The sequence below is a fragment of the Drosophila ananassae genome, chromosome XL (genome assembly GCF_017639315.1).
Source record: "Drosophila ananassae strain 14024-0371.13 chromosome XL, ASM1763931v2, whole genome shotgun sequence".
Lineage (NCBI taxonomy): Eukaryota > Metazoa > Arthropoda > Insecta > Diptera > Drosophilidae > Drosophila > Drosophila ananassae.
Window position 1 is genome coordinate 640,039 of NC_057931.1, and position 25,302 is coordinate 665,340.

The following is a 25,302-nucleotide window of genomic DNA, read 5'->3' on the forward strand; positions in this document are numbered from 1 at the left end:
GGATGGACGGACTTGGTGCGCAAATAAATGTGACAGCAGGCTGATGCCCTAGCTGGCCGGGATTAGCTCCTTCCGTGTCGCCATCGCCATCGCCATCGCCATCGCCACTGACCTGTTTCCAATTTATAATTTTCGCTTCTATTTTCATTTTCATTTCCGCGCTCGTCCAATCGCAAATTAATTGCCGAATTCCTGCCGCGGAAAGGATGTTTTTTGTGGCCTCTGGCCCGAAAGGGCATTGGAAATTGGCTCTCATCTCAGATTCCGATTCTGACTCCCACTCCGACTCCCAGCTTCCTGTTTTTGTGCCCGTTCCTGCCGATGTTGTTGCAAGCTTGTGTGATTTGCCAACGAGCTTGTCAAGACGGATCCCCTCGGGCCGCCGCTCCCTCTGCTCGCCTCTGTTCCGTTTTTTCCGAATGCAACTCGCCGCACATCCCGACCAGATACTGTCTATTCCCTGGTGGCCAGTGCGCCCCCTCCCAGCCCAGAGGCGCCGCCCGAGGGGGCTTCATCGGGGGCCTGGCCAACTGATTTTCCACATAATTGCGCCTATTACTAATTAATCCTGTGGAGGATTCGGGGAAACTAGGGGAGGCCCCTTCTCCTCCGGTGGTCCTACGCTCCTGCCGCGGACAGTGTCCTTTTTTGTTTAGTCCTGCCGTCCTGCCGCCATCGGAGGGTGCCAGTGTGTGGGTGCCAGTGCGCTGCATAATTTTTTAAGCACATTTCAAATCAATTTGAGTGTTAAGCCATGTCCGACTGACCAATCAGGAGGCCATGTGGAAACTGAATGGATCACAGGTCACACTCCCAGTGGGAGTGGGAGTGGGCAGGGGGAGTGGCAGTGGGCTAAATGCTCCGTTAATCATTTAACTCAATTAGGCATAATTAAGTTTTCGATTCGTTTTTATTTCGTATTTGTGATAAAGTGCCAGCCAGGCCTACCAGCTCACCAGGCCCACAGCCCACCACTCCGGCCGCTCTGGCATCCGTAATGAAGTGACATCAAGTGAGTGGATGAATAAATAAAGTCGGGCTGGAATGCCTGGCATGTGAATAGGTTTCTCAATTGCAATTAATTGCAATACATGCCGAGCTCTCGTTTCCAATTAAATAAAACAAAGTTTCGGCTCCAGAGCACTGGCTGGCGCAGCATCCTGACTCCTGACTCCTGATTTCTGAATCCTTGCAGTGCCAGTCCTGGCCAGCTCTGTTTTATGGTCAAGCTGCTTCCGACCCGGAACTCCTCTAATCTAACCAAAAAAAACATCATTATAAATTAAGTCCTGGCAGCCGTTCAAATGGCCGCCATTTTGCGCCCCAAGGTAGGCAACACTTTTTGCGATTTGTCCGCAGAGCCACCAGGCCACTCCGGACCACTCCACATCACGTATACGTACCGTGGGCACTCGGCACTTGACGCACTCCCCGCTCGCCAGCTTGCAACTTGTTGCACGATGACAAAAGTCCAACTCACAACAATACGAGACATGCGTGGGCGGCAGGAGTCGGAGCCGGAGCTGGAGCCAGAGCAGAAGCGCCCTGGGCCCACGGGCGTCAGGGGGCGTGTCCGAATCGAGTGCAAACTTGAGTGCAACTGTGCGCGTTGCACGGCCCGCGAATGCCAGGAGGTGTCGCCTCGCTCAGTCGCGATTTCGGGACATTCCTGGCATTCCCTTTCGAGTGAAAGTTCTTTCGCCCACCCTCTCCCCCCCTCTCTTGTGTGTCGGAGTGTGGTTTTTTGAAAGCTTACTTTTTGGCGGGGACTGCCCCTGCTCCTCCCCTGCCCCTGCCCCTGATGGCGCTTAATTGTTGTGTTGTTAATTAACTGAAATCGCATTAATAAAGTAACTTGGGAATGCGGCAGCCTCCGGAGATGCGCTCGTGTCACGACATCTGCAACTATCGGGACTAATATCTATAATCTCTGAATAGTAGGCCTGGCCCTGCCACCCCCCTGTAATTATTTAAGAAACTTTCCAATTTTAAATTCATTTTTTATTCCGACACTCGCCGGCCCACCGCTGCCTGCCGCTCGCACTCCTCCCCTCTCCGGCTGTGGCCTGCGTGTGTGTGCCGCCGCAGCGCATAAAAAGTTTTAATTGGCAGGCGACGAAGTTGACCTGACCTCTGGCGGGACACACACGCCGCACACCTCCCCTCCTCCCTAGCTCCTCCTCCTCCTCCAGCTCCAGCGACAACAATTTTAAAGTGCATTTTGAAATGCATGCACATTTTATTTCGCATTTTCGCATCTTTTTCTGCGTGCTCCTGGCTCCTGCCGTCTGCCTCCTGCGTGGGGGCGTGGCAGACACAACTCGCAATTGCATTACATTTTGCACACATTCTGTGTGTTTAATTTGAGCGCGGAGAGCGCCAAGTTAATAGCCAGAATGTGTTGTGAACAACTCCGACCCGACCCCTCCCCTCCGCGTAATCAGAGTTTATTTATTTTGCATATTCCTACACGTATTTGCCATTAAACGACGCATAGTTCCCTCCCATGCACAAAGGCGACTTGGAATAGTTGAATTGCCATGTCCTTTCTACGAAAACGAATCCTTTCTGTGACTTCTGCCGCCAAAGTCCTCCCCAGAAGCGCTCAAGTTATGTTTTCGGGTCCCACTCACAGCCCCCGGTTGAGTGAAAGTGGCACAGTGGGCGGCAGCAGCCCGCAAGCTGGGTGGATGCCAGGGCTCTCTCGTGTTCCACCTCCAACTCCCACCCGGCCCACGGTGCGGCTGAGTGCTTTTTGAGGGAGCGAGCCGCAACAGAGAGAGTGCGAGCGCGCTGTTAACTCTCTGTTGGCTCTCCCTTTACAGCGCGCTAACAGAGCCCAGTTCTGCTGGCCATGATGGCGCTCAAAATGGCTCAAATGGGTTTCCCAAAATGGCCAGTTGTGTTTGTTTACCATGGCAGCTCCTTGGCTCAATGTTTATGTTTAAATTGAAAGCATTTGAACGAGAGTGAGCAGAATGCCTATCTATCTGTCTTATAATAAGAGAGACTTGTTTGTTTGGTAAATAAATAAGAGAAAATTAACAGTTATTAGTCCTGATCAGGAACATACAATCACTCAGCCACCCTCCACCCCCCGCTCGAAATGCACTCACGAGGGTGAGCGCGCAGCTAACAGCGCGCCAGCAGAGGCTCGGCCGCTAACATTCGGCCGACGTCGGCAGAATGGCCGCTCCGCAGCGCAGCGCCATGGCGTCGCAGCAGTCACTCCGAAATAAGGTGGCGGACGGGAAAGTACTGTCGATGGCAGCGCGGATGTTCGAGTGAGCGATCTCTTGGCGTTCGGCGTGTAACTACAGTTTGGTCATCGCGCCCCATTGTTTTTTGTTTGTTGTGTCGCGTAGTTGTCTTGCCGCGTGTTTCGAAGCCAGAAACCGCAGCAGAAACATTGCAAGAATTTCAAAACAAAGTGTAAGTGGTGGAGTGTTGTCGCGCCCCTCGCTCCGATCGCGCTACTCCTCATACCGATCGGTATCCCCATCCCGATCCCGGTTTTCGGGCTGTTTTTTGTGGGTTTTTTGTTCTGTTCTGTTCTGTTCAGTTGATGCTGTTTTCTGTTGCTGTTCGAGTAATGGCCAAGTGAATAATGGATTGGTGCTGGAGTGGAGCGCCAAGAATGGAAAACTAAATTAAATGATTCATAGCCATAATTTTCAGTTGTTTTGCATGGTTTATCTGTATTAGTGTCTGTGTCTGTGTCTGAGTGTGCTTGTGTGTGTGCGTGATGGTGTGAGCCAGAAAAGAAGACAAAACACGAATTGCATGTGGAAAACGGGTTCTTGCAACCAGTCTCGAAGAGCCCAAAGAAAAGGGTTCAGGCCAGCAGAGAGAGGAGAGCAGAGCCGCGAGAGGGCCTTCCAATTAAGGTGAGCAGAGAGCGGGCCTGATCGCTCTCTCCTCATCTGCCTCTCCGCTGGCTCCGCTCTCTCGGCCATCTGGCCCAGGCCGTTGTCCCCCTCCGCCCGCTCGCCGGGCCAACTACCTGTGGCAGGTGTGCCTGTATCTGTATCTGTGTCTGTGTGCGAGTGCGCGAATGGCGGAACAAAGCAAAGGTGGCAAGCGCTCATGTTTGTTTCTCCTCTTGTTTCTTGTGTTTTGTAGCCGCGGCGAGCGATGTGAGAAATGAGTGGCCTAGACTAGAGCTTGCGACCCAGAGAGAGCCGAGGAGAGAACTCGACAGAGCGCTCAGCGAACAAACAGACTCATCCAACAAGGAGACAAGGAGACCCAAAAAAAAACATCAAATGCACGGCGGGCAGCGGAGGTCTGCGGCCTCGTCGCTGCGATCAAAAGCAACAAAAGCAACAAAAACTCCGAGAGCAGGAGCAGAAGCAGCAGCAGGAGTTGGAGGAGAAAGAACAACAACAAAAACGCAGGCAACCAAGGTAACAGCGACCCGAGTCTGGTTGTTGTTGTTGTTGCTATGGAATTTGGACAGCTGCTCATGTTACGCGGGTAAGTTCTTCCATCGCATGCACTCATTCTCCCTCATTCTCTTGTGCTTTATCACCCCTCCTTGCACCACCATCTTCCCTACCTACCTACCTATGCCTACCTATGTAGAATATGTACCTGGAGCAAGTACAAAACAAACAGCCGTGGGAATATCGGGGCACCCGAAAGACAAGAACCCGAAAAGGCACAGGCGGCGGACTCGAACACTTCGAACTCGAATTCGACGAAGATCGTCGGCAGTTTTCGGCTCTGCATGGCTGGGGGATGGGGGATGGGGAATGGGGGCTCTGGTCCCGTTCCTTCTTATCAAAAGTAAGGCAGGCAAACAGAGCGATCAGAGCGATCAGAGGGGAGCCCCAGATAGGCGGCAATCTCGGGTGCGAGAATCCGTCACTCGCCGCCAAACAAATGCGAATTTGTGGCACTTCTTTGTGCCGAAAAGAGCGCCTAATGGGGCTCTGCTCCGTCTGTGCGGGTCTGTGTGGGAATGGAACCAGATCTCCGCGGTTTATGCGACTCATTAAGCTGCTTTTTATGGGCCTGGAAGAGTCTAATTGTGAAACCGTAGCCCCCGATTCCTGGAAGCCAGGCAGCTCCGTAATGGGTGTCCATTCTGGAGGCGTCCAGTTGCAGTCGCCGCATCTCATTATCGCTTATTATCACTCGTATTATCACCCAGTATCGCCGCCCCTACCACAGACATGTAGGAATGCAGCGGAGCGCAATCGGAGCTTATCTCTGGTTTGCTTACAATAGCCGTGATACCCGAAGATTCCCAGAAATAGATGCCAGTCTTCTAGCCCAGTCTCCTCAGCTTCTAATTTCCAGTCTCCATTTGCCAGGCTCCTCTTTCGAGGCTTCACTTTTCAGCCTTTAGGCTTCCCTCTTTCGGGTTATACTTTCCAGGTTTCCAGGGTTTATGACTGCCGTTTCAAGGCACCACTCTTCAGCCTTCACTTTCCAGGCTCCTCTTTCCAGGCACCACTTTCCAGTCTTCACCTTCCAGGCTCCTGGTTCCAGGCTTCACTTGTTAAACTACATTTTCCTGGCACCATTTTCCAGTCTCCACCTTCCAGGCTCCTCTTTTAATCCTCCGCTTCCCAGGCTCCACTCTCCAGCCCCCACCTTCCACTCCTTCCAGGCGATCAGCCGCCAATCCAACCACTGGCCCTTAAAGCCCACTCCCACTCCCACTCCCACTCTTAGCCCCTGGCCCTGGCCCCCGGCTGACCCGTGCTCTCCGAAGCCAAATATTAAATACAGAATCAACAAATTTGCGATTTGGGTTCTGCGGGGGCTTACACACATAACCTCGCACTGCCTCGCACTGGGCTTTGTTTGTGTTTCGTACTCGCGGGCTGTTGTTCTGGTGTGCGTATTTGCATATGGGCAGGGGGCAGGGGGCGGGTGGTTGGGACGAGGGACGAGGTGGCAAAGTCGCCACAATGCCTCCCTCGGGCCGCCCGCTCGTCCGGTTGGTGGTGCCGGGGGCCTCTGGTTCGCGGGGCGTTCCGCGGCGCCTGGCCTGCGCGAATCGAACTCCGCAGATAGCCGCTTGTTTGTCCATTTAATAAAGTTAATGCCCCAGTTGCTGGCAGGCGGGCTGGCATTGTGGGAGCCGTCTCCGGCCGAACCCGATCGCCACATCTCGCTTTTGTGCAACCTGACCTTGTCCGGGCCGTGGAGTGGGCCGAGCTGGGCTGGCACAAAGCGCTGACTTGGCTCTCGCTTTAAATATGAAATATATAAGTGTTTTGGGTTTAAGTCTTGCCGGCAGAATGCAGAAACCCCCGAGCTCCAGTCCCCCAGTCCCCCAAGCCCCATCCGGGCCAGAAAGAAAGCCAGAACCGGTCGCACAAATCTGACAAAAATGCAAATTGTTTGTCCAGCTGTTTGGCTTTCCCCCGTACCAGCTTGGCCGCACTGGTCTCTTCCATTTTGCGCATTTCTGTTTCCCATAGATATTTTGTGGCATCGTCTCGGGTCGGGTTACACGGCGGACTGAAACGCAAACACAAACTGAAGACCGACGACCGAAGACCGAAGACCGAGCAGCCAAGACAGTTTTATAATTGGCTTCGTCTGGTGGCTGGCCCTCCGTCCGCCGTCCTCCACCGCCGCTTCTGGCCACATTAGCAGGTGGCACCTCTGTTCATTAGCTGCAGCTCGCGATCTTCCAGCCCAGGAGGGTCATGCTCCAGAAACTCCGCTCCATAACGCCCGTCCTGGTCGTGTGGCAGCCCACCTTCAAAAATTCGATTAGCCCTCTTTCTGGTCTCTGGTCTCTGCGCTTTGTTTTGCGGTTTCTCCCGGCCATGTCGGAGTGGGCCGGGGGGCAGTGGAGCGCTGGTTATATTCATCAGACTTTGTGACATGATATTACTCCGTTACATGCTCTGTCTCCGGCTCTGTCTCCGGCTCCGGCTCCGGCTCCCTCCGGGGGACAGCTTCGATGTCGATGTCCTGTCAGCCAGCTCGCCTGCCACAATCCCTGCAACAAACTGGAAATCTCTCCTTCTCGGTTTCATTTCGTTTCAGTTTCAGTTTTCGTTTTCGATGTCCTCCTCGTGGCATTCTCCTCTAACTGGCTTGCTCTCCGGATTGCCATTTTATAAGCCAGTAAGCGCCTTTGGCAGCATGCCACGCCCCTGCCCCTGTCCCTGCCCCCGAATATCGGAAACAGAAATTAGTTCGGCTGGCAGGACTAGAATTAAAGCCTTTAAAGCAGGACCCTGTCCTGTCCCGTCCTGTCCTGTCCTGGCCGCCATTTGCATTTCGGTCAACACCAACTCTGGCCTGGCCGCTCCAATAAAGAATTCCTGGCCAACCGCATTAGATAAATCAAATTTCGGAAACAATTGTTTCGATGCGAGTGCCCCGAAAACTGATTGGCCACATCGGCCATGGAAGGCGGGTGGCGGGCAGGACACTGTCAGGGCAGGAAGGGGGTCCGATATCAAATGACGGTCTATATTGTGTTATTTGGCGTGGTGTGGCTTGTCGGCATTATCCTAATGCCCTCTGTTGACAATGTAATCGGGCGCGGCGCTCGGATTGTGGATGCCACAAATATTTACGCACTTGGCCGCCCGGTGGGGCGCGGCGGAAAGGCAATTAAAGCTGGGGGCGGGAGCGGGCAGCAGGGATTGCAGGACATTAGGTGCTGAGGTGGCAACTGGCGATTGATCATCTAATGGGGGCGAGGGGCTTGCAACACGGCTTGCAACAGGGTGGCAGGCAGCGCCAACAGCCACACTTATCGGCGATGCATCGCGCCCAGGAGGCGGCAGGACCTAACCCGGTCATCGCATCCTGCAAGGCCCAACTACAGCAGGCAGGACATGGATCCCCGAGGAGCGATGGATGCGGAAAAAGTCAAATGCCTCTCCCCTCTCTCAGCCAGTGCTTGATGATCCCGAAACGCGGCAGATTAACAGGACGAAGGATGTGCGAGTGAGGGCTCCTGGCAGGACTCCCGACAGGACGGGGGACGGGGGGCGATTAAACAGATTAGAAAGTTTGCCGCCCGGCCTGCAAGTTGGGAAGCAAAGTTGCCAAATTACGGAGTTACGGTGGAAGGGCGGGCGTGGCAGCTGCGTGGGGGGAGGGGGGATTGGGGGATGGTAAACAGAATGTAATTGCAACTTGCAGTTCTGGGGCGACTGCGGCGTATTTGTTCAGTTAATAGTCGTCTCTGGGAGTCTTGGCCGAAGACTGGAAGCATCAGAGTCCATATTCGCAGTTGGGGCTTCGACTTGCCACGCATTTCAATCAGCAGCGCTCCACTTGCCACTTGCCACATGGTGGTTTGTTTGGACAATTATGAGGAATATTTCCACGACTTCTAACGAAGCGCGCAGTTAGTGCCACTAATTGAGGAACCACCTGGTTGATTACCAATTTTTTGTGGCTCTGCCCCTCGATTCTGTATGAGTTTCATTGCATTTTCCGTTGCCAGTAGATTGTTTTGTGTTTTTGGTAACAGAAGCTCAATTAATATGCGAAAGTGGTAGCTGCATTATGGCGGGGCGAGTGGAGTGAGTCAGGGAGTGGATTGGAGCGGAGCCACTGCCCCGAAGAGGCCTGCCTGTGACTTGCATACGAAGAAGGCCCAGAACTCGTGAAGTAGGGGCGGAGGAGACTCCTCCTGAGGCATACCCCACCCTGTACTTTGCCTCCCTTCCCACCCAGACCCAGAGCCAGACTTCCAGAGGCCTTGGGAGCGGCCACCAAAGCCAGGTGCCACTTGGAGGCACAAACAGTGGTTCATCCACAAGAAGAAGAAGTCGAGGCGACACTTTCTTGGTTTGTTTCTCAGAAGAGAGAGACAGGGAGCAGCCGGAGAGAAAGAGAGGACAATGGCGCCGCCGACTGTCATTAGACATTTCCGGTCTTCGACTGCGCTCTCCCACACACACACACACACACACTTACACACACAGTCAGGTACTTGAGCACGCACACATGGGCAGCCAGCAGGACTACCTTCTCCGGAACAGACTCTGCCAGACACCCACACTGCCTCAATGCCACACTGCCACATGCCGCACACATGAACTCAAGTCCGCGTCTCGAATGGCAGAATGGCTCGAATGGCTCGAAATGCAGGGCAGGTAGCCGAAAATCGGGCTGAGGACCAAAGTATGCCTCGTGAGGCAGGCCGGAGGAAGTTTCAAGGGGCCTCCAGCCAGAGTCGCGGCAGGCCATTGTGGCAGAGTCTTCTTTCGCCATTAATTGCGCCGAAAGTTCGTAATGCGAGCCCTCCAGAGCCAGGCCCGCAGCGAGTTTGATGCGAGGCTGCTGTGGCGCCTCAAAGGCACTCTCCGCCGGACTAGCTCCTCCAGGAGGTGGATAACGGGATAATCTGCTCCTTGCCGCTCCGGCCCGGCTATGCGCCAGCACGTCCTTATCGCGCCAGTAGGCTCCCTGAAAGGCACCTTCGGAGCGCTGCTCTATCACTCCTGAGGTGGACTGGAATCTGGTGGCAGAACTTCCAGACCCCTTTCTTTGTTGGCAGTGGGAGGAGGTGAGGGAGGGGACCTGCCCCTGCCCCCTCTTAAATATTAAATGGGAGGCGGCGAAGAGAACAAGCAGGAGGAAGAAGGAGCCGGAGTGGGAGCTCCACCCCAGAGCCACACTAGAGTCTGTTCTTGGCAGAGTATCTGGTGTCTGGAGAGTATCTTCTGGGGAAGATGCACTCCCTCCCCCGAGTCCCCCTCCAGACACCCTTTTTCAAAATTCCGAATATGAATATTTCGAAAAATCCCGAAACCTCTCCCATCCAGTCACCCTGTCGCGGCGTTCCTGTTTGCATTCTGATCAGATTGGAGCTGGAGGTTGGTGGCCTTGTTGGGGGAGGGGCTTCCTCTTGCGATGCCTTTTGTTTTCTTTTCTCCCCCCACCGCCCCCACCTTGTTGTTGACAAGCCCCCTGCCCCAGAGCTCCGAGCTCCGGCTCCTCGAGCCCCATCTTTGGCTACTTCGTCTTGTTTCTCCTCGCCTCCGCCATTCCACTTAATTGTGGCCACTTTGTGCGGGGCCAGGGAGGGGGGCTGCCACCATGTCTGTGTGGGTGTGTACAGAGGGGGCGGGGGGCAGTGGGGGTGGGGCATGTCTTGTAGCTCAACTCCTTGTACATTTTATTGCTTTTGTGTTTTATGACGCCTCAGCTTGTGCTGCAATTTATATTCATTTTCATACCTTAATCGCTTATCCCCCCCAGCGAGTCCCCTCTCTCCCTCCTGGCCTTCTCCCCCTCGTGTCCTTCTCCCCGCCCCCGCCCCCTTCAAGATGCACTTTTAATGGCAATTAGGCCCGCTTTTAATATCTCATAATTTGCCAATTCAGTCGAGAAGCGATCAGGGATGAAAGGCCACCTGCCTGCCAGCTCCCAGCCACGTGTCCTTCCCAGCTCCACCTCCTCCTCCTCCCCAGGTGTCCTCTGCAGCTCCAACTTGTGTCCTTTCCGAAAGGAAAAATAGCACAACTCCGCCAATACTCGGCAGATCCTAAAAAGAGACACATCTCCGAGCTCAGGGCTTCGAGGAGCATCTTTCCCTATCAAAACCTGGCCACAACATTTTTGACCCAAATTTCGAAATTTTCGTAAGGGGTACCCTCATGATTTTTGACAAAAAATGACCAAAAATGTATTTTTTTGACAATGCATTTATTTTGATGCAGATCGAAGCGGAATAGAACCACGATACTTAAATGGCATTCCCTTTTGGAATCGGTTGCAAAATGGCTAAGATATTCACTAAAAAGTGGCTCTAAAGTTACGATTTTTTAGGAAAAATAATTTCGAAAATCATGAATTCAATTTTTTGTCATTTTCGAAAGGAAAAAAGAGCATAACTCGGCCAATACTGGGCAGATCCTGAAATGTTGTACCTTCCCGAGTTCAGGCTTCCCAGTAGAATCGTTTTTCATCAAAACCTGGCAACCCTAAAATTTTACCAAATTTCGAAATTTTCGTAAGGGGTACCCTCATGATTTTTGACAAAAAATTACCAAAAATTTAGTTTTTTCAAACATTCTATATTTTGATGCAGATCGAAGAGGGATAGAATCCTGATTCTTAAATGGTATGCCGTTTTTGAATCGGTTGAGAAATGGCTAAGATATTCACTAAAAACAGTGTCAAATTTTAAGATTTTTGGGGAAAAATAATTTCGAAAATCATGAATTCAATTTTTTGTCATTTTCGAAAGGAAAAAAGAGCATAGCTCGGCCAATACTCGGAAGATCCTAAAATGTTGTACCTTCCCGAGCTCAGAACTCCCAGTAGAATCATTTTTTATCAAAACCTGGCAACCCTAAATTTTTACCATTTTTCGAAATTTTTCCAAGGGGTACCATCATGATTTTGAGCAAAAATTGAGTCAAATTTTACTTTCTTCATATTGGCCTTATTTTGGTGCAGATCGAAGACGAATGGTTCCCTGATTCAGAAATGGTATTCTGTTTCTCGATCGGCTGCCAGATGGCCAAGATATTCACCAGAAGCGGAATCGAAACTTTGGATTTTGGCAGAAAAATAAATTTCGAAATCTTGCAACAATTTTTGAAATTTCTGGATGGAAAAAATTGCATAACTCGGCCAATACTGGGAGGATCCACAAATGTCACACCTTCTCGTTCTTGGAACTCCTAGTAGAATCATTTTCACTTAAAATCTGGCCATCAAATTTTTGGCTCAAATATCGAAAAATTTCTAAGGGGGGGCGTCATGATTTTTGCAAAAAATTGGCCAAAATTGTATTTTCCTGATATTTGCTAAATTTTGACGCAGATCGGAGGGGAAAGGAACTCTGATTCCCAAATGGTGTTCCGTTTTGGAATCTGTCTGGAAATAGTCGAAATATCGCCGAAAAAGTGAGTCAAAAGTTCATATTTTTGGAAAATGAAACAAATTCGAATACTCTTCCAATTCCCTGAATTCTGGAATGGAAAATGACCAAGCGGGCTGCTCCTTCCGAGCTAGGAACTTCAAGTGGCCCCACTCGCAATCACTCCCATCAGTCCAAGCTTGTCCGTGGTTAGGGTCCCGCCGAGTGACCTTTTTGGCTTCCAACCCGCTGGATGGTTGCTGGGAACTGGGTTCCGTTCCCCCACAGGTGGCAGACAGTAATAACCACTGCGTTACTTGCCCCGATTACGGCGCTCTGGCGTGCATAATTTCAGATAATGGCCCTCCGACACATGCAATCCGGACCGGGAGCCGGGAGTGGGAGTGGGAGTCGGAGTCGGGTGTCCGGAATCTGAAATCTGGAATCAGAAACACAGTCAACAGCCCGATCCGGAGCCAACAAAACAGCGGTTGGCGGCCACAAAGGCCCCAATCTTATCACCGAAACTGTTGACAAACGAAAGGTTGCAATGAGGCCGCCCCCGCCCCGCCTCCACCTCCGCCTCCGCCCCCGTCCTAATGAGCCGCGTGTGTTGGCTTAAATGTTTCAACATTTGTCCGGCCCTGCTGTTGTGGATCGCTTATCGCCTGTTGGCCTGCTGGTGGCAGGGCGACGAGTTTAATCGGAGTTTTGACAAAAAGAGTGGTAGAGTCGTATTTCGGAGGGGGTCTGCTTTAAACTGCAAAGGGGAGGGGGAGGGGGAGGGGGAGTGGCGGAGAGATGGCCAAAACAGGTTTTGGCCAACCGACTCAGTTCGGCCGACTCCGCAGAGTATTTGTCTTTCATTGCCCGTCGATGGGGCCGGGTGCTATCGGTGATGGATGTGGGCCGGCGATTAGCTAATAACCCGGCTGCCAGGGGGGGCGGGGTGGCCATGGCTGCCAGGTGGGGGCGGCAGGTGGCTCCTGCGACTCCGGTGGGAAATGAGTTAGAAAATGCGGTCGAGAGGCGCCCCTGGACTGGCGACAGCTGACGGCCAGAAAAACAAAAACAAAAACAAAGCAGACCGAACCGGACCGGACCGAACCGGACCGGACCGAACCGGACCGGAATGGAAATCGAGTTTGGCTCAGTCGAGCAAAGAATGGCTCCCCACCAGGATACCTGCTCTCTGCACAGCTCGTTGGCCACCAGATGCATGCCAATGGCATGAATCATGAATATTGATCTCCCTCCCCTGTCCGAATGTGACTCAGTCCGGCTCTCTTGTTGCCAACCGCTTGCTGGCCGGGCAGATAAACAAGAAGCGGAAATGGCCAGCTCACCTTGTTGACACTGCACCTCAGTTCGGGGGTCACCTGGCTGCCGAGGGATCTGATCTGGACTCTCCCTTTAAGCTACCAGCGGGCCAATCCAGTTCCATTCATTTAAGAGATGGGCCCTGTGCTCGGGCGCCGAAATCGGTGGCCAGGAGTGGGCGGCAGTCCGGCAGTCCAGTCGAACTATTCCAGCTATTCGGACTTCGCATTCCTCCCTGGCCTCCCGCCTGGATGGACCGCCGCAATTGTTGAGATTCCCGCGTCCGGCGGGGGCTGCCCGGAACAAAGCGCCAGAAATGTGAAAGGGGCAGCCGGAGTGGATAACTTTCGTTTTGATGTTTTCTTTTGTGGCCTGGATCTCTGGCGGGGAGGAGCAGTGGGTGGCGGGCGGGACTTATATAATTATGTGGTAATTATGTTGTTCAACTCTTTGTCCCAGTTGTTGTCTCTTTGTGCGGAGCACCACCCCCTGCTCCCCCGCCGCAGAGCCAATTGCGGATGACAATTGCCATCAGTGGGGGGCAGCGGTGGGGCGGCGGTATGGCGGCGGTATGGCGGCGGAGGGGGAGAAAGCAACAAGCCAAGCTCTTTTAAATCGAAGACTAAGTGGTGGGAGGCGGAGGGAGTAGCTCACATGGTGGCTTAGAGGCCTCCTCCTCCGCCTCCTCCTCCTCCTCCACCTCCACCCCCTCTATGCGTGGCTTCTGTTCTTGTTGTTGATTGCGCTTCTCCTTAATTAATTTGACATAAATTGCAAGCGAAATAAAGCGCAAAGCGCAGTTGGGAGCGGGGCATGACGTCAGTGGCTGTCCCATGCCCCTGCCCCATGCCCCATGCCCCTGCCACATGCCCCTGCCAACCAGTTGCACAGCCAGTCTGTTGCAAATTTGTTTGCTTAAGCTCTTTGTTTGCTGTTGTGTGTGAGCTGCCTCCTGCCTCCTGTCTCCTGTCTCCTGCAAGGACGATTGGGCAGAGCAAACTTTTAATTGCATCCTCGCTCCCAGCCGCCGATCTGGCCGGGCTTCATTAGCAGCCGGAGCCAAAGTTGGCCCGGCTGTTAAATCTATTAGGGCTCCCACTAATCCGCCGTATCAGGGCCAATAGCTTCGATTGAAAGACGGGAGGAGGGACTAGCTAGGATCTGACCTCTGCCCTCCCCACTTGCCCCAATCTCAATGCCGTAATGTCTGTTTTCTTCCCAGGGCCTGCTCATTAGACGTAATCGGAGACCAGAAACCAGAGACCAAATCGAGCTGGCCCGACTTTTCGCTTTTTCTCGCTTTCCCCGCCCCGCCCCGCCTCGCCTTTCCTTTCCCCGCCCCACTTCTGCCGCCCACTTCTATTGTTAATTTCGGCGCCGCCCGACCGAAACTGAGGCGGAGGAGGAGGTGGCCCGGGGCCTGTCGTCGGCAAAGCGCGGAATGTAAATATTCCGCCTATTAAAAGTCGGAATGGAAAACGGCTCTACGGCTCCACGGCCCTGGCCCTGGCCCCGCTCCCCGGCCCCTGACCTGGCCCAAGAATCGAATTAATGAGTCGGAAGGCGAAGGTAAAAGTGCGTACGGGGTTAAGGAGGGAAAGGGTTAAGACTGGAGAGCCCTCGCTCCCCAAAGAGACTCCCTAATCCCGGAGGAGCTCTGGAAGGATTCTTACTTGTTCCCGCCACATCCCTGTAGCTCCTTGTGCAGTGCCACGCCCACCGTGCCCCGGGCCGCTTATTATAATTGTTTTGTTTGTTTGTTTGTTTGCTTGTTCGCTTGCCTTTCTGCCGCTCCGCTCCGCTTTCCTTGCCGCTTCGCGCTTTCTGGGCCGCCACTCGGTTTCTATTCGCTCCCCGGGTACACATGCCGGGTAATGGCTTTCGCTTTATTTATTTAAAATTTGATTGCCTTAATTATAATTTTTAATAATTCCCTGCCGCCTCTCTGCCGCCTTTCTTTGTGCCGCTTGCGGCATTACGCAAATGTTCACGCCCCATGGCGAAGTGGGCCTTTTGCAGAAGTTGCACCACAGCCCGGAGTCGCTTTCCAGCCACTCATTTCAATTACAAATTACAATTCGGCGGCGAGGAGGAGTTCTGATCAAGTCGGGTCTTCCCCCTCTGGATGCCTGAGATGCCTCCTCCAATCGCACAATGCCAGAGCTCGCCAGGAATTCGCCTTTTCCCTCCATTCCTGCCACTGCCACTGCCACTGGCACTGGCCTTTGACGAAATTATGGAATTTTTCCGAGCAGCGGGGCGGCGGCCGTGCGAATTCCGGGCGAGGAGCACCAACCTGATGGCCAACTTAACGGGTTTATGGCCTCAGCCTGACCGCAGGCCCCCTGCCACGCCCCTCCCGAGTGGCATGCACCCACTCACATGCAGGCAGCCTGTTTCAGCGCTGTTTTCGCTTCATTTAATTTGGATTTCTTGAAAACAAAAGCGTAAAAAATGACGAAACAAGCGGCGTGGTGGCGTGGTGCGTGGTGGGGGCATGTGGCAGAGCCTCTCGGTTTCTGTGCCTCCTCTGTTCCATCTCTAGTCCGCAGAGGCGACACTGTTGACTTCTCGCCGTTCTCCGCTTAATTGAGCCTCAATTAAAAATGTCCCGCCTCATTAAATGTGCGTTTAAAGAAAATAAAGCCCAATGGCGGAGGAAAAGCGCCGAAGAAAGGCACTGAATCTATTGGATTCACATTTTCTGCTGGGGCTGCGGCTGTGGGCATTTGTGTGCCGATCTTGGGGTTGTTCCGCCGCCTCCTCCTCCCAGAAACTCGATCTCCCCTCGCCTGGGGACCAGCCGCCTGGAGGACCTCCGCTTCTGAAGGGCCTTGTCTCTTGTGTTCCTTTCATGTTTAATGGCGGCTCCTTGAGTGCGGGATGTGCATTTGGTCCAGGACTCGATGGTGCGATGGAGGACTCTTCAAGGCCTTAATGCCAAACACCCTCCACAAAGCAGCCTGCCACACGCATTCGCGTTTGAAGTTGCAAGTCCATTCAGCGGCCGCTGCTTATTGACAGCGCAGTGCTCTGATGTGCTGGCTGGCTGGCTGGCTGACTGGCTGGCTGATCGTATCGTTCGACCTGCGACCCTTGGCCCACATGGGCTGTAATTAGATTAAAGAGTTTTCCACTCCAGCTGCAGTTCTCCGCCCGCCTGGCCCCGCCTCTCTGTGCTTCCCATGACCAAATTAAAATAATTCCAGCGCACATAAATGCCAAGTCCTCGCGTATAAATCAAATCTTTGCCACTCCGCCCCTCGCTCCGGCAGCTCGTAATTAAAAGATGCACAGCGTCAGTGCCGGAGGAGCAGCAGGCGGCCAAGCCATCTGAAAAGAGAGGGGAGCCAGGGGGCTTTTCGGGGGTCTGTGCCACATGTGCCACATCGAAGCAGGGCCAGCTCACAGGGCCGGGCGATGCCTCGTTAGATTCTAAATAAATATTTTCGTGGAGAGTGCATGGCATTTAGTCTGAAGACTCCCCATTCCGAGGGTCAATCGCCAGATACTCTGGGCGCACTCGTATCTCGCAGATACAAAGCACATCCTACCTTCTGTCGGAAGGAGTCCTCCCACTGCCACTCCCACTGCCACTGCCACTCCCACTCCGCCCCCCGACAGACACACATGTGGGAGTGCAGTGTGGCGCACTTCCTGGTTGGGCTCCAGGTGGCTTTCAGGCTGCTCCTCCCACCACCACCCTGCTGTTTTTGTTCTGCCGGCTTCAGTTCGTTAATGAAAGGAATGAAGGAGCAGCTCTCCCGGCGGCTCCCGACTGGCGGCTCCCGACTGGCGGCTACCCTGCGAGTGGCACTTGCCTCGGATCGATCCCCGAAATCCAGGATATGCCAGGATAGATTCCATAATCTCCGGCCTATTTGGGGGAATGGAAAATAGTGTCCCCAGGAGCTGACAGACTGACGTTTGGGGACCGAGGAGAACGCGGAAGTGCTCCGGCCCATCTGGTATCTGGATGATGGTATCTGCTGGCTGGCATCTCGTCGCCTCAGACTGTTTGTTTGCTCGGGACGGGCCAGACATTCCTCCCTGGCCCGACTGCAACTATTTGCAACAGTTTTTTCCGCACTCTGCTTGTCAAATTATTTGTTGTTTTCTCCTCTGTGCCATTTTGCGGAATGTGAGCTGTAGCAGGAGCTGTAGCTGAAGCTGTAGCAGGAGCTGGAGCCAGAGATGATGCTGGCACTTCTTCTATCGCTCCTAAACCCATTTTCAAGTGCTTCGCGCCCATTTGGGAACGTGTTTTCTTGCCATTTGCGGCGGAGCGGCGGGCCAAACAGTTTGTTGCCTCAGAGCTGCCTCCGTTTGCTGCTTTGTGGAGTAATTAAAATGCCAAATGTTCATAAATAGAACGGCTAGAAGTGGCAACTAGAGTAGTGAGCTGGGGCCTGAACCAGAAGCAGAAACAGAAACAGAATCAGAAGCAGAAACTGAAACTGAAGCTGGAGAGAGCTGATGGGCCGGGCAGGGAACAAGATCTTTAATTGAGATCGTATTTCGTTGGAACTGCACTCGGGCTCTGGCCAGCAGCTCCCCCAATCCCCCGATCCCTCGATCCCCGATCCCCAGAAGGGCAGACAAGACACAACATTGTGCTCGTTTCGGCAGGAAGTCCGCATTTAAAATAAAAACTAAAGACAGAGAAGGCGGGGACCGGAGACTTCAGTTTACAGGCAATTAGCATAAAGACCTCTGACCCTTTCGGGGGATTGTGGCGATATGATCTGGGATTCAGTAGGCGATTGGACTCCAATATCTCATGAGTCTGATCGGAACCCTTTTGACATTTCTTCTCCTCATTACCGCACTCGCTTCTCGGACGCCCTTCTCCTGGAAGGTTGTGCCAGAAGACTTGAACGCATTTAAAAGTCATTAGTTGCAGGCCAGCTTGCCCGGCCGTATCTGGAAGGGGCTGCCCTTCCTGCAGCTCCTCCCTGGGCTTCTGTCTTGGTAGATCGGTCTGCCTGCCTGCCTGCCGCCTCCTCCTCGGCCGCCTTGTCTATCATGCACTGTCATTAATTGTCGTTTAGTTTAGTCCTTGGTTTATGGTTTCCGCCACTCCTCCGGCTGGGCGCTCTGTCCGGCATAATTATGTCCATTAGCGTGCCGTGCCGTGCCGTGCCACGCCGCAGTTGCAGGCCAGAAGGCAGTTGCTGTTCTGATTCTCAGCAGAAGCCCCACGTTGGTCGCCACGGACTCGGCCCAAGTCCGAGTTCGAGTTCGAGTCCTGGCCATTTGGCTCAATTGTCTTGGCACGTTGCTGGTTGCTGGTTGCTGGTTGCTGGCCGGCCTCCCCTGCGGAATCCCCGGAACTTCAAACAAATTTGAGCAACTCACGCACACGACATACCACTTCGATGTGTGGCAGGCACATGTTCGGCGTGTTCCGGCCAGGATTTATGTTTCGGAGAACACAACCTGGCCACATAAGTTTAAAAATAATTTCCCTTGTTTTTTTTTAGCAAAACGGCCTATCGGAGCCAGTCGGGGGTTAGGGGCAGGAGAGTTGGAGGGGTAATGGAAAAACAAAGAGGGCCAGGGGCCTCCCAGGACTGGCTTCCTACCTTGATTTGTGTTTTATGGAATATCTGAATATTGCTGCAAAGTTAATTCCATTCCTCGGAGGGATCTGGCTTCAATGCCGGAACGGAATGAAGAACCCATTGCCTTCAACCTGTTCCGAAATATCTGCATATCCTTGAGCTCGTCTGAGGTGGTTCCTGGCCACTTGCCTTTTGGCCACCAGGAGGAGCAAGTGGCTGCCAACTGCACTTTCCTGCAGACGCCCGGCAGACTTCTATTCGACTGGCTCGATTTTATTTGATTTTATTTATTTATATATTTATTTATTTACTTGCTTATTTGTTTATTTGTTTATTTGCTCTCGCCGCCGAACACTGTCCATGACATCTCGTGGCTGCTCCCGAAAGAATTCCGGCATTTGGTGTGTTTGTTTTGTTTCTTGTCTGTCGCTGTCCCTGGCTCTGTCCATGTCTCCCTTGGCTTTTTGGCACACTCTCGCCCCCCAGTCCTCCTCCGAAGACAAGTGCCTCCAAATAAATATCCACTCTTTTGGCGACTGCCCTAATTTATGGCTCCTCACAAGCGCCTCTTATGAATCCAATCATTGGCACTAACTGAATAATAGATCGCCGAGTACCTTTTCGGGGCTGCCCCCGAGTTCCTGAAATAGTTCCATCGCACCCTCGTCACTCCCTCGAATCTCGAGCTCCGACACATCCAGAGTTCCGTCTTAAATTTTGCTCGCAGATGGCCACTGTCAGTCCCCCTGCCCACTGCCTGGCTGCCTCCGAATCTGGCAACATGTTTGTTGATGTTCGTCTGGGAGGCGGGGTTTAATTGGCAGACAACGCGACGAGTTCATCGCCGAGCGACCACTGTTATTGTTTGTGTCGCACATAGCTGGGACGCCCTGTAGCTGGGGAGGGGGACAGCGCCACCGACATCTCCCCCAGTAGTCCCTCAGTGCTGATGCCCCAGGGCAGCTGCTCCCCTACTCTTAGATCCAATGAAAATTATTCCATCCAACTAATTCCCTTCTTCTCTCTTGTCTCTTTTTAGGTAAGTTGCTCCACGGCACTAGACTAGAAGCCACTCGTATGGTGCGATGCCCACCCCGCCCTGATTCGAGCCTCATTGCCGGAGTAGGAAACTCATTTAATTTCGCAGTTCTTGTTTTTGCCACATTCGATTACCCGAACTTTTTGCCGCTCCATAAACTCGATTTGATTCCAGTTTACAACTCTCCGTCCGCCGCCCAATCCAATCCTTTATGAATGCGTAAGCATTTCATAAATACATGAAATATATGCGCAGATATTAAAATTAGCTTTTTGCTCAATTCTCCCATCATACTCTATGAATTCCGAATTCTCTTTCAAAGCACAAGACGCAGCCCACACACTCCCTCTGCCAGTTTTCACTCAAATGGTACATACTATTACTATTATTGCCCACAACACTCGACACTCGACACAACTGCCTCTTAATAGAAGCTTCTCCGTCCGATTGCCGCCCTTTTGTGAAGAGCCAAGCAAGAAATATTCCTCAGAAACTTTGATCCGAAACTATTGGATTTTGGGGAATCAAAGGTTTCGAAAATATGACCTCTTGAAGGTTCTATCTTGGGAACTACTTATCCGAGCCTAAAATCGGATTCTTTTTTGGAATCGTGGCTCAGTTCTCTACAAAACTGCATTTAAATCCGGGAAGCTAATATTTTGTCGATATTTTTGCCATTTTCCTGAGGGATCCCCTTGAAAATGGCCAAGTCCCCAGTAACCGGACTATGGCCTCTTGGGAACGCCGTATCTCCTCCAATATCCGTCCGATCCTCACAAGGGATACCTTTTTGGAATCCAGGAACGATTCTCTGTTAATCTGCATTCAAATCCGGGAAATCAAAATTTTGTAAATTTTTCACAACATTTTCTGACCCCCTAGGAAAAAGGGGACATCCAGGGAATCGAAGGTATGGGCCCTTCCGAAGGCTGTATCTTGGGAGATAGTTACCCGATCCTCAAAAGGGATATTTTTTCGGAATCCTGGAACGATTCTCCGCAAATCTGCATTAAAATCAGGAAAAGTAATATTTTTTAAATTTTTTTCCAATTTTTCTGATGGACCCCCTTGGAAAAAGGGGACATCCAGAAAAACGAAATTGTGGCCCTTCGAAAGTCTATATCTTGGGAAATACTTGTCCGATCCTCAAACGGAATACATATTTGGAAAAGTGGATCGATTCTCTACAAAACTGCATTTAAAACCAGGAAAGCAATATTTTTTCGATTTTTTTTTAATTTTTCCGATGGACCCCCTTAGAAATAGAGTTAGTTGGGGAGACCGAAAATGTGGCCACTGCGGAGGCTGTATCTTGGGAAATAGTTATCCGATCCCAAAAAGAGATGCCATCTTAGAATTGTGGAAGAATTCTCTTTCAATCTGCATCAAAACCCTGGAAGGTAATATTTTTTCAATTTTTTTTAAATTTTTCTGATAGATCGCCTTGAAAATGGGCCAAGTCCCCAGTAACCGCATTAGGCCCTCTTGGGAAGGCCATATCTCGGCCAATATCCATCCCATTTCTAAAAGGGAGGCCTTTTTGAAATCCTGGATACATTCCCCATCAACCTACATTAAAATCTGGGAAAGTAATATTTTTTCAATTTTTTACAACATTTTCTGATAACGACCCTTGAAAAAAGGGGACATCCAAAAACCGAGAGTATGGCCCCTTCTAAAGAGTGTATCTTGGGAAATACTTATCCGATCTCTAAAAGGAATACATATTTGGAAAAGTAGAACAATTCGCTACAAGACTGAGCCAAAATCTGGAAAGGTTAAATTTTGTCGATTTTTTTGTAATTTTTCTGACGGACCTCCCCGAAAGGGCGTGGGATGAACTATAGAGTGCCTATGTTGTCTCCTTTAAAGGGATCCTGAAAGTGTAAACAAGCTGTGTTTTTTCCATTTCCTCTCGGTTGGGCGACTTAAATATAAAAATCCCTAATTACTCTTCTGCACTGCAGTTTTTTATACTTTCTGGTCCGTTTTTTCGACTCGGCTCATCGGGCTTGTTGTGCTGCGGTTGTTGTTCCGAAAGGTCATGGGGCCGCCGCTCTGGGGTCGGAATGCACACAACAATCATGGCAATTATTGCCGGGGCCTGCCGAGTGCACTTTCCTCCGAATAAAAGTAATGTGCACTCGATGGCGCTCCTCTGTGACCCCTGGAAGGAGGCCCGGCCGCCCAGCCGCCCTAGTCCCTTCCCAGGTTACCTCGCTGGAGTTCATCTCCGTCTCTGGTGGAGCTTACCCCCAGAAGCCCCGGCTCAGAAGCTCAGGCTGCCTTCACATGCGAGTGTGCTTTGCGGAGTTGAAAATGCAAATAAATCGCATTTAAATTTCATGGTTGACATTTTGGCCCGCCGCCTCTCGCTGCCTCCTTTCTCCGGGCCGGGCCGGGACGGCAATAACTCACTCGAAAGTATTCCGCTTTCCTTCTCCGGCGAACGAGGCCAGGCCGGCAATTATTCCGCTTTAATAAACCATAATTTATTAATTTTTTGGTTATTTTTAATTAAGTAATTGATAGATTCCAGGCGGCCGCCCCGAAATCGATGAAATTTAATTAAATACTTTTCGTTTCTCGGCCGTAAACTTTTGTGCTGGCGGGTGGTTGGCGGCTGGGCGGAAGGGCGGAAGGGTTCCGGAGTCACGAGAGGGCTGCGACTGTGGAAAGTCAAGACGTCAGCCCCGAGCACAAAGTAATCTCTGGCCCAGGCTGCGGCTGTCCTTCCCCCCACTCCCACTCGGCCCGCACGGAAAGGAGCAGTTAGCGGGGCAGGCTTTTGTGTTTCGTGGCGCGCTGGCAGCTCACGGGCGTGCTGCCCCACTCGGTCGGAAGCGGGCCAAGTCGCACTTCGCCCGGCAGTCACGTCCGTGATTCGTGTAATCCGCAGAAGTGAATCGGCTTACATGGAATAATTATTAAAAGATTGTGTCCTCCAGGGCCTCGAGGCAGTGCCGGCTTCTGGCCCTGCCCCTGCCCCTGCCAGCTCCTTCGACTGTAATTGCCACAACACGATTGCCGCCGATTAACCTGCCCGACAATTGAAATCCGTTCGCAGCCAATCGGCTGGGAGCTCCTTCCCGGGCAGACTTTGTCTCCAACCAAAGTGTCTCCAACCCACTCCCTCCCTCGCAAGTCTCTGTTTAGTTGGCGCCACTAATTATCCGCCGCTAATTAGGTGCGCTCGCAGGAGGCGTGTCCCTGGCGGAAACTAATTTTCAAAGTCAATGTCGCGACGTGGCCTCATGCACCATTTTCCGCACCTGCCCGGAGCGGCCTGCTAACCCGTTTTTCACGTCGGGAACACTTTCCTTGTTGTCGGCTTTTCGCCATAGTCCTGGGGAAAAGTTCCACTTTCCCCATCGATGTGTGGGTGGTGGGTGTTGTGCGTGAGAAGTTTTCATAACATATTCATGCCAGGATCACCCCCACTCCCACTCCCACTCCCACACACACCCACTCCCACACCCAACAAGCACACTCCTTCGCACACAATTTGCTATTAGACGCTCGTTGAAAAGTTTTCGACTTTCGGGCTCGCACAATTCAATCAACAACTACTGCAGTGGCAATTTGGGAGGAGGAGGCGGCCTCCGGGCGAGGCCAGGGGCGGAAAGCACTGGCAGAAAGTGGGCCTAGCCAGGACAGTGCTATTCAGAGCAGCTGTGTGCCATTCTCCGGGTGTACTCCACGGCCAGACTGAGATTTGTTCAGAGCACCCTGCCCCTGCCCCTGCCCCTGCCACGCCGGGAGGAGCCATAACAAAAACGTGTTGATTTGCTGAAATGATTTTCAGTTTGATTTTAATTTTCATTGCATGAGCAAAGTTCCAGGATGCACAAAGTCAGTTGTTTCATCTGCTTTGCTCCCCTTGCGTATGTCCTGGAGAGTCCCTGCCTGTCGAGTTGACATTCTGTATCGGTTTGCTGGCAAATCCCTTTAAAGAGCGTTCCTAAGCCCCGATATGTTTGCTCATTCACGTGGTCTCCGGAACTGACTGCTTATGACTGATAATTGTGGAGAGGGCCCTTCTGGGTAACAAAACCCGATATGAAAGGCAGTGAATGCCTGCCACATGCGGAGGCATCTGCATCAGTCGGGAATAATTGGCAGGCCCCGAAAGGAATTCAGGTGATCTCTCCTGCCCCGGTCCCGGTCTCAGGACCCTTGTAGCAAGTGGCCAAAAATGCGAGCAGAGGGCCTGGAGATCAAGGTGAACTGGGAGTAGATCCGCAGTGCCCTCCCGTGGATGTGAATCATCTCTTTGCTTGCCGGAATCTCTAATCTCGACCAGCAACTGCTCGATGATTCACGGACAAGCGGGTGAGTAATCCGCTTTCGCCAGTATTTTGTTCTGCAATCTGTGCCGCCTTAGTGGTCCTTCGATTGGCAGCGGGCTTCCCCCAATCGCATTAGTTCCTAAAGAGATGGATCCTACTCTGGAACTGCTCCAGAACCAGAATTAATCATCTCATAAAGTCGTATTTTTAGTGGCGATTCGCAGACGAGATTCCGATTCCGGCCAAGCGAGTCAGATTATTTCCCTTCAGAGTTTTCCAATTTTAATTAGATAACATGTCCCGGGAAGAGTACGAGTACAAGCAGCACTTCCCACGGCCTCCCCCCTCCCGGACTATGAACTTCGTGCGTTAATTAAAATTAAGAAAGAAATAATAAAAAATAGACTACAGACTGCAGACTGAAGACTGGGGAGTGGAGCTGGAGCAGCTGGAGCTCCCCTAATCTTTCGGCAGGGGGCAGGGGATAAGTGGAAATAAAACTTCTTATTCTTGGCTGTTGTCTGACAGGCGATAACAACACAAGTTGACTGCACTTCCCTGCTCTGCTCGGCTCTGCTCCTCCTCGCCGTATTTATTTTTTGGAGCGTCTGTGTTTCTGTGGGGAGGGGAGTGCCTGCACTTATGTAGAAATTATGCGCAACTTGGCCTGTGCCTGTGCCAGTGCCAGTGCCAGTGCCAGTGCCTCCTCCTTTGTAGCACTGCTCCTTTCTAGCCTCTTGCCCGCGAAGTGCAGCCATCCAGCTGTGTGGCTCCTTTCAGCTCCTTTTTATTTATTCTTCCCTCCACTCCACTCCACTCCACTCCGCTCCACTCCTGCCCGATGCTCCTTTGAAGCCAGCTACCACTGCCAGTTAGAGGCAGTCGGCTGCCGATGCTGCCACGTACAGAGAGACTCTGAATGGGAGTTTCGATTCGAGTTTAATCGAAAAATCAATTACAAACGGCGTGCTTACTTCCGCTATTTATGGGCCAGGAGCCGGACTTGTTTGTTTTCCGTCCTGGACTGGCTCTTCTTTCGCTCCGTGTACGAAGGCGAATCCTCCTGGGCCGGGAAGCTAATTCGGAGAGCGGTCCCGGCTGGCCTGCGACTGATTGAATTGCCTGATTGCTCTGATTGCCGCCGCCAGACGTCATCAACATCATCAGTTCGGCGGACGGAGCTCAGTACTAAGTGGATGAGAGCCGGAGTAGTAGCAACTCCGGAAAGCGACGGCGGTGTGAGAGAGCAGCCACAGGTTCCTCATTCACTGGCTGCGTCATACT

General features: G+C 52.2%; 1 protein-coding gene across 21 annotated transcripts in view; it reads left to right on the plus strand.

Moving 5' to 3' along the window:
- LOC6503862 (protein sidekick) overlaps window positions 1–25,302 on the plus strand; it is a 69,639-nt gene that overhangs the window by 868 nt on the left and 43,469 nt on the right. For 20 of the 21 annotated variants that reach the window (XM_044717003.1, XM_044717002.1, XM_044717001.1 and 17 more), the window contains exon 2: window positions 4,123–4,476. In XM_044717003.1, coding sequence (XP_044572938.1) covers window positions 4,123–4,476 — 354 coding nt within the window. Of the gene's footprint in view, window positions 1–3,185; window positions 3,433–4,122; window positions 4,477–25,302 lie in introns of those variants that run through there. The other variant, XM_044716998.1, reaches the window with a different exon arrangement.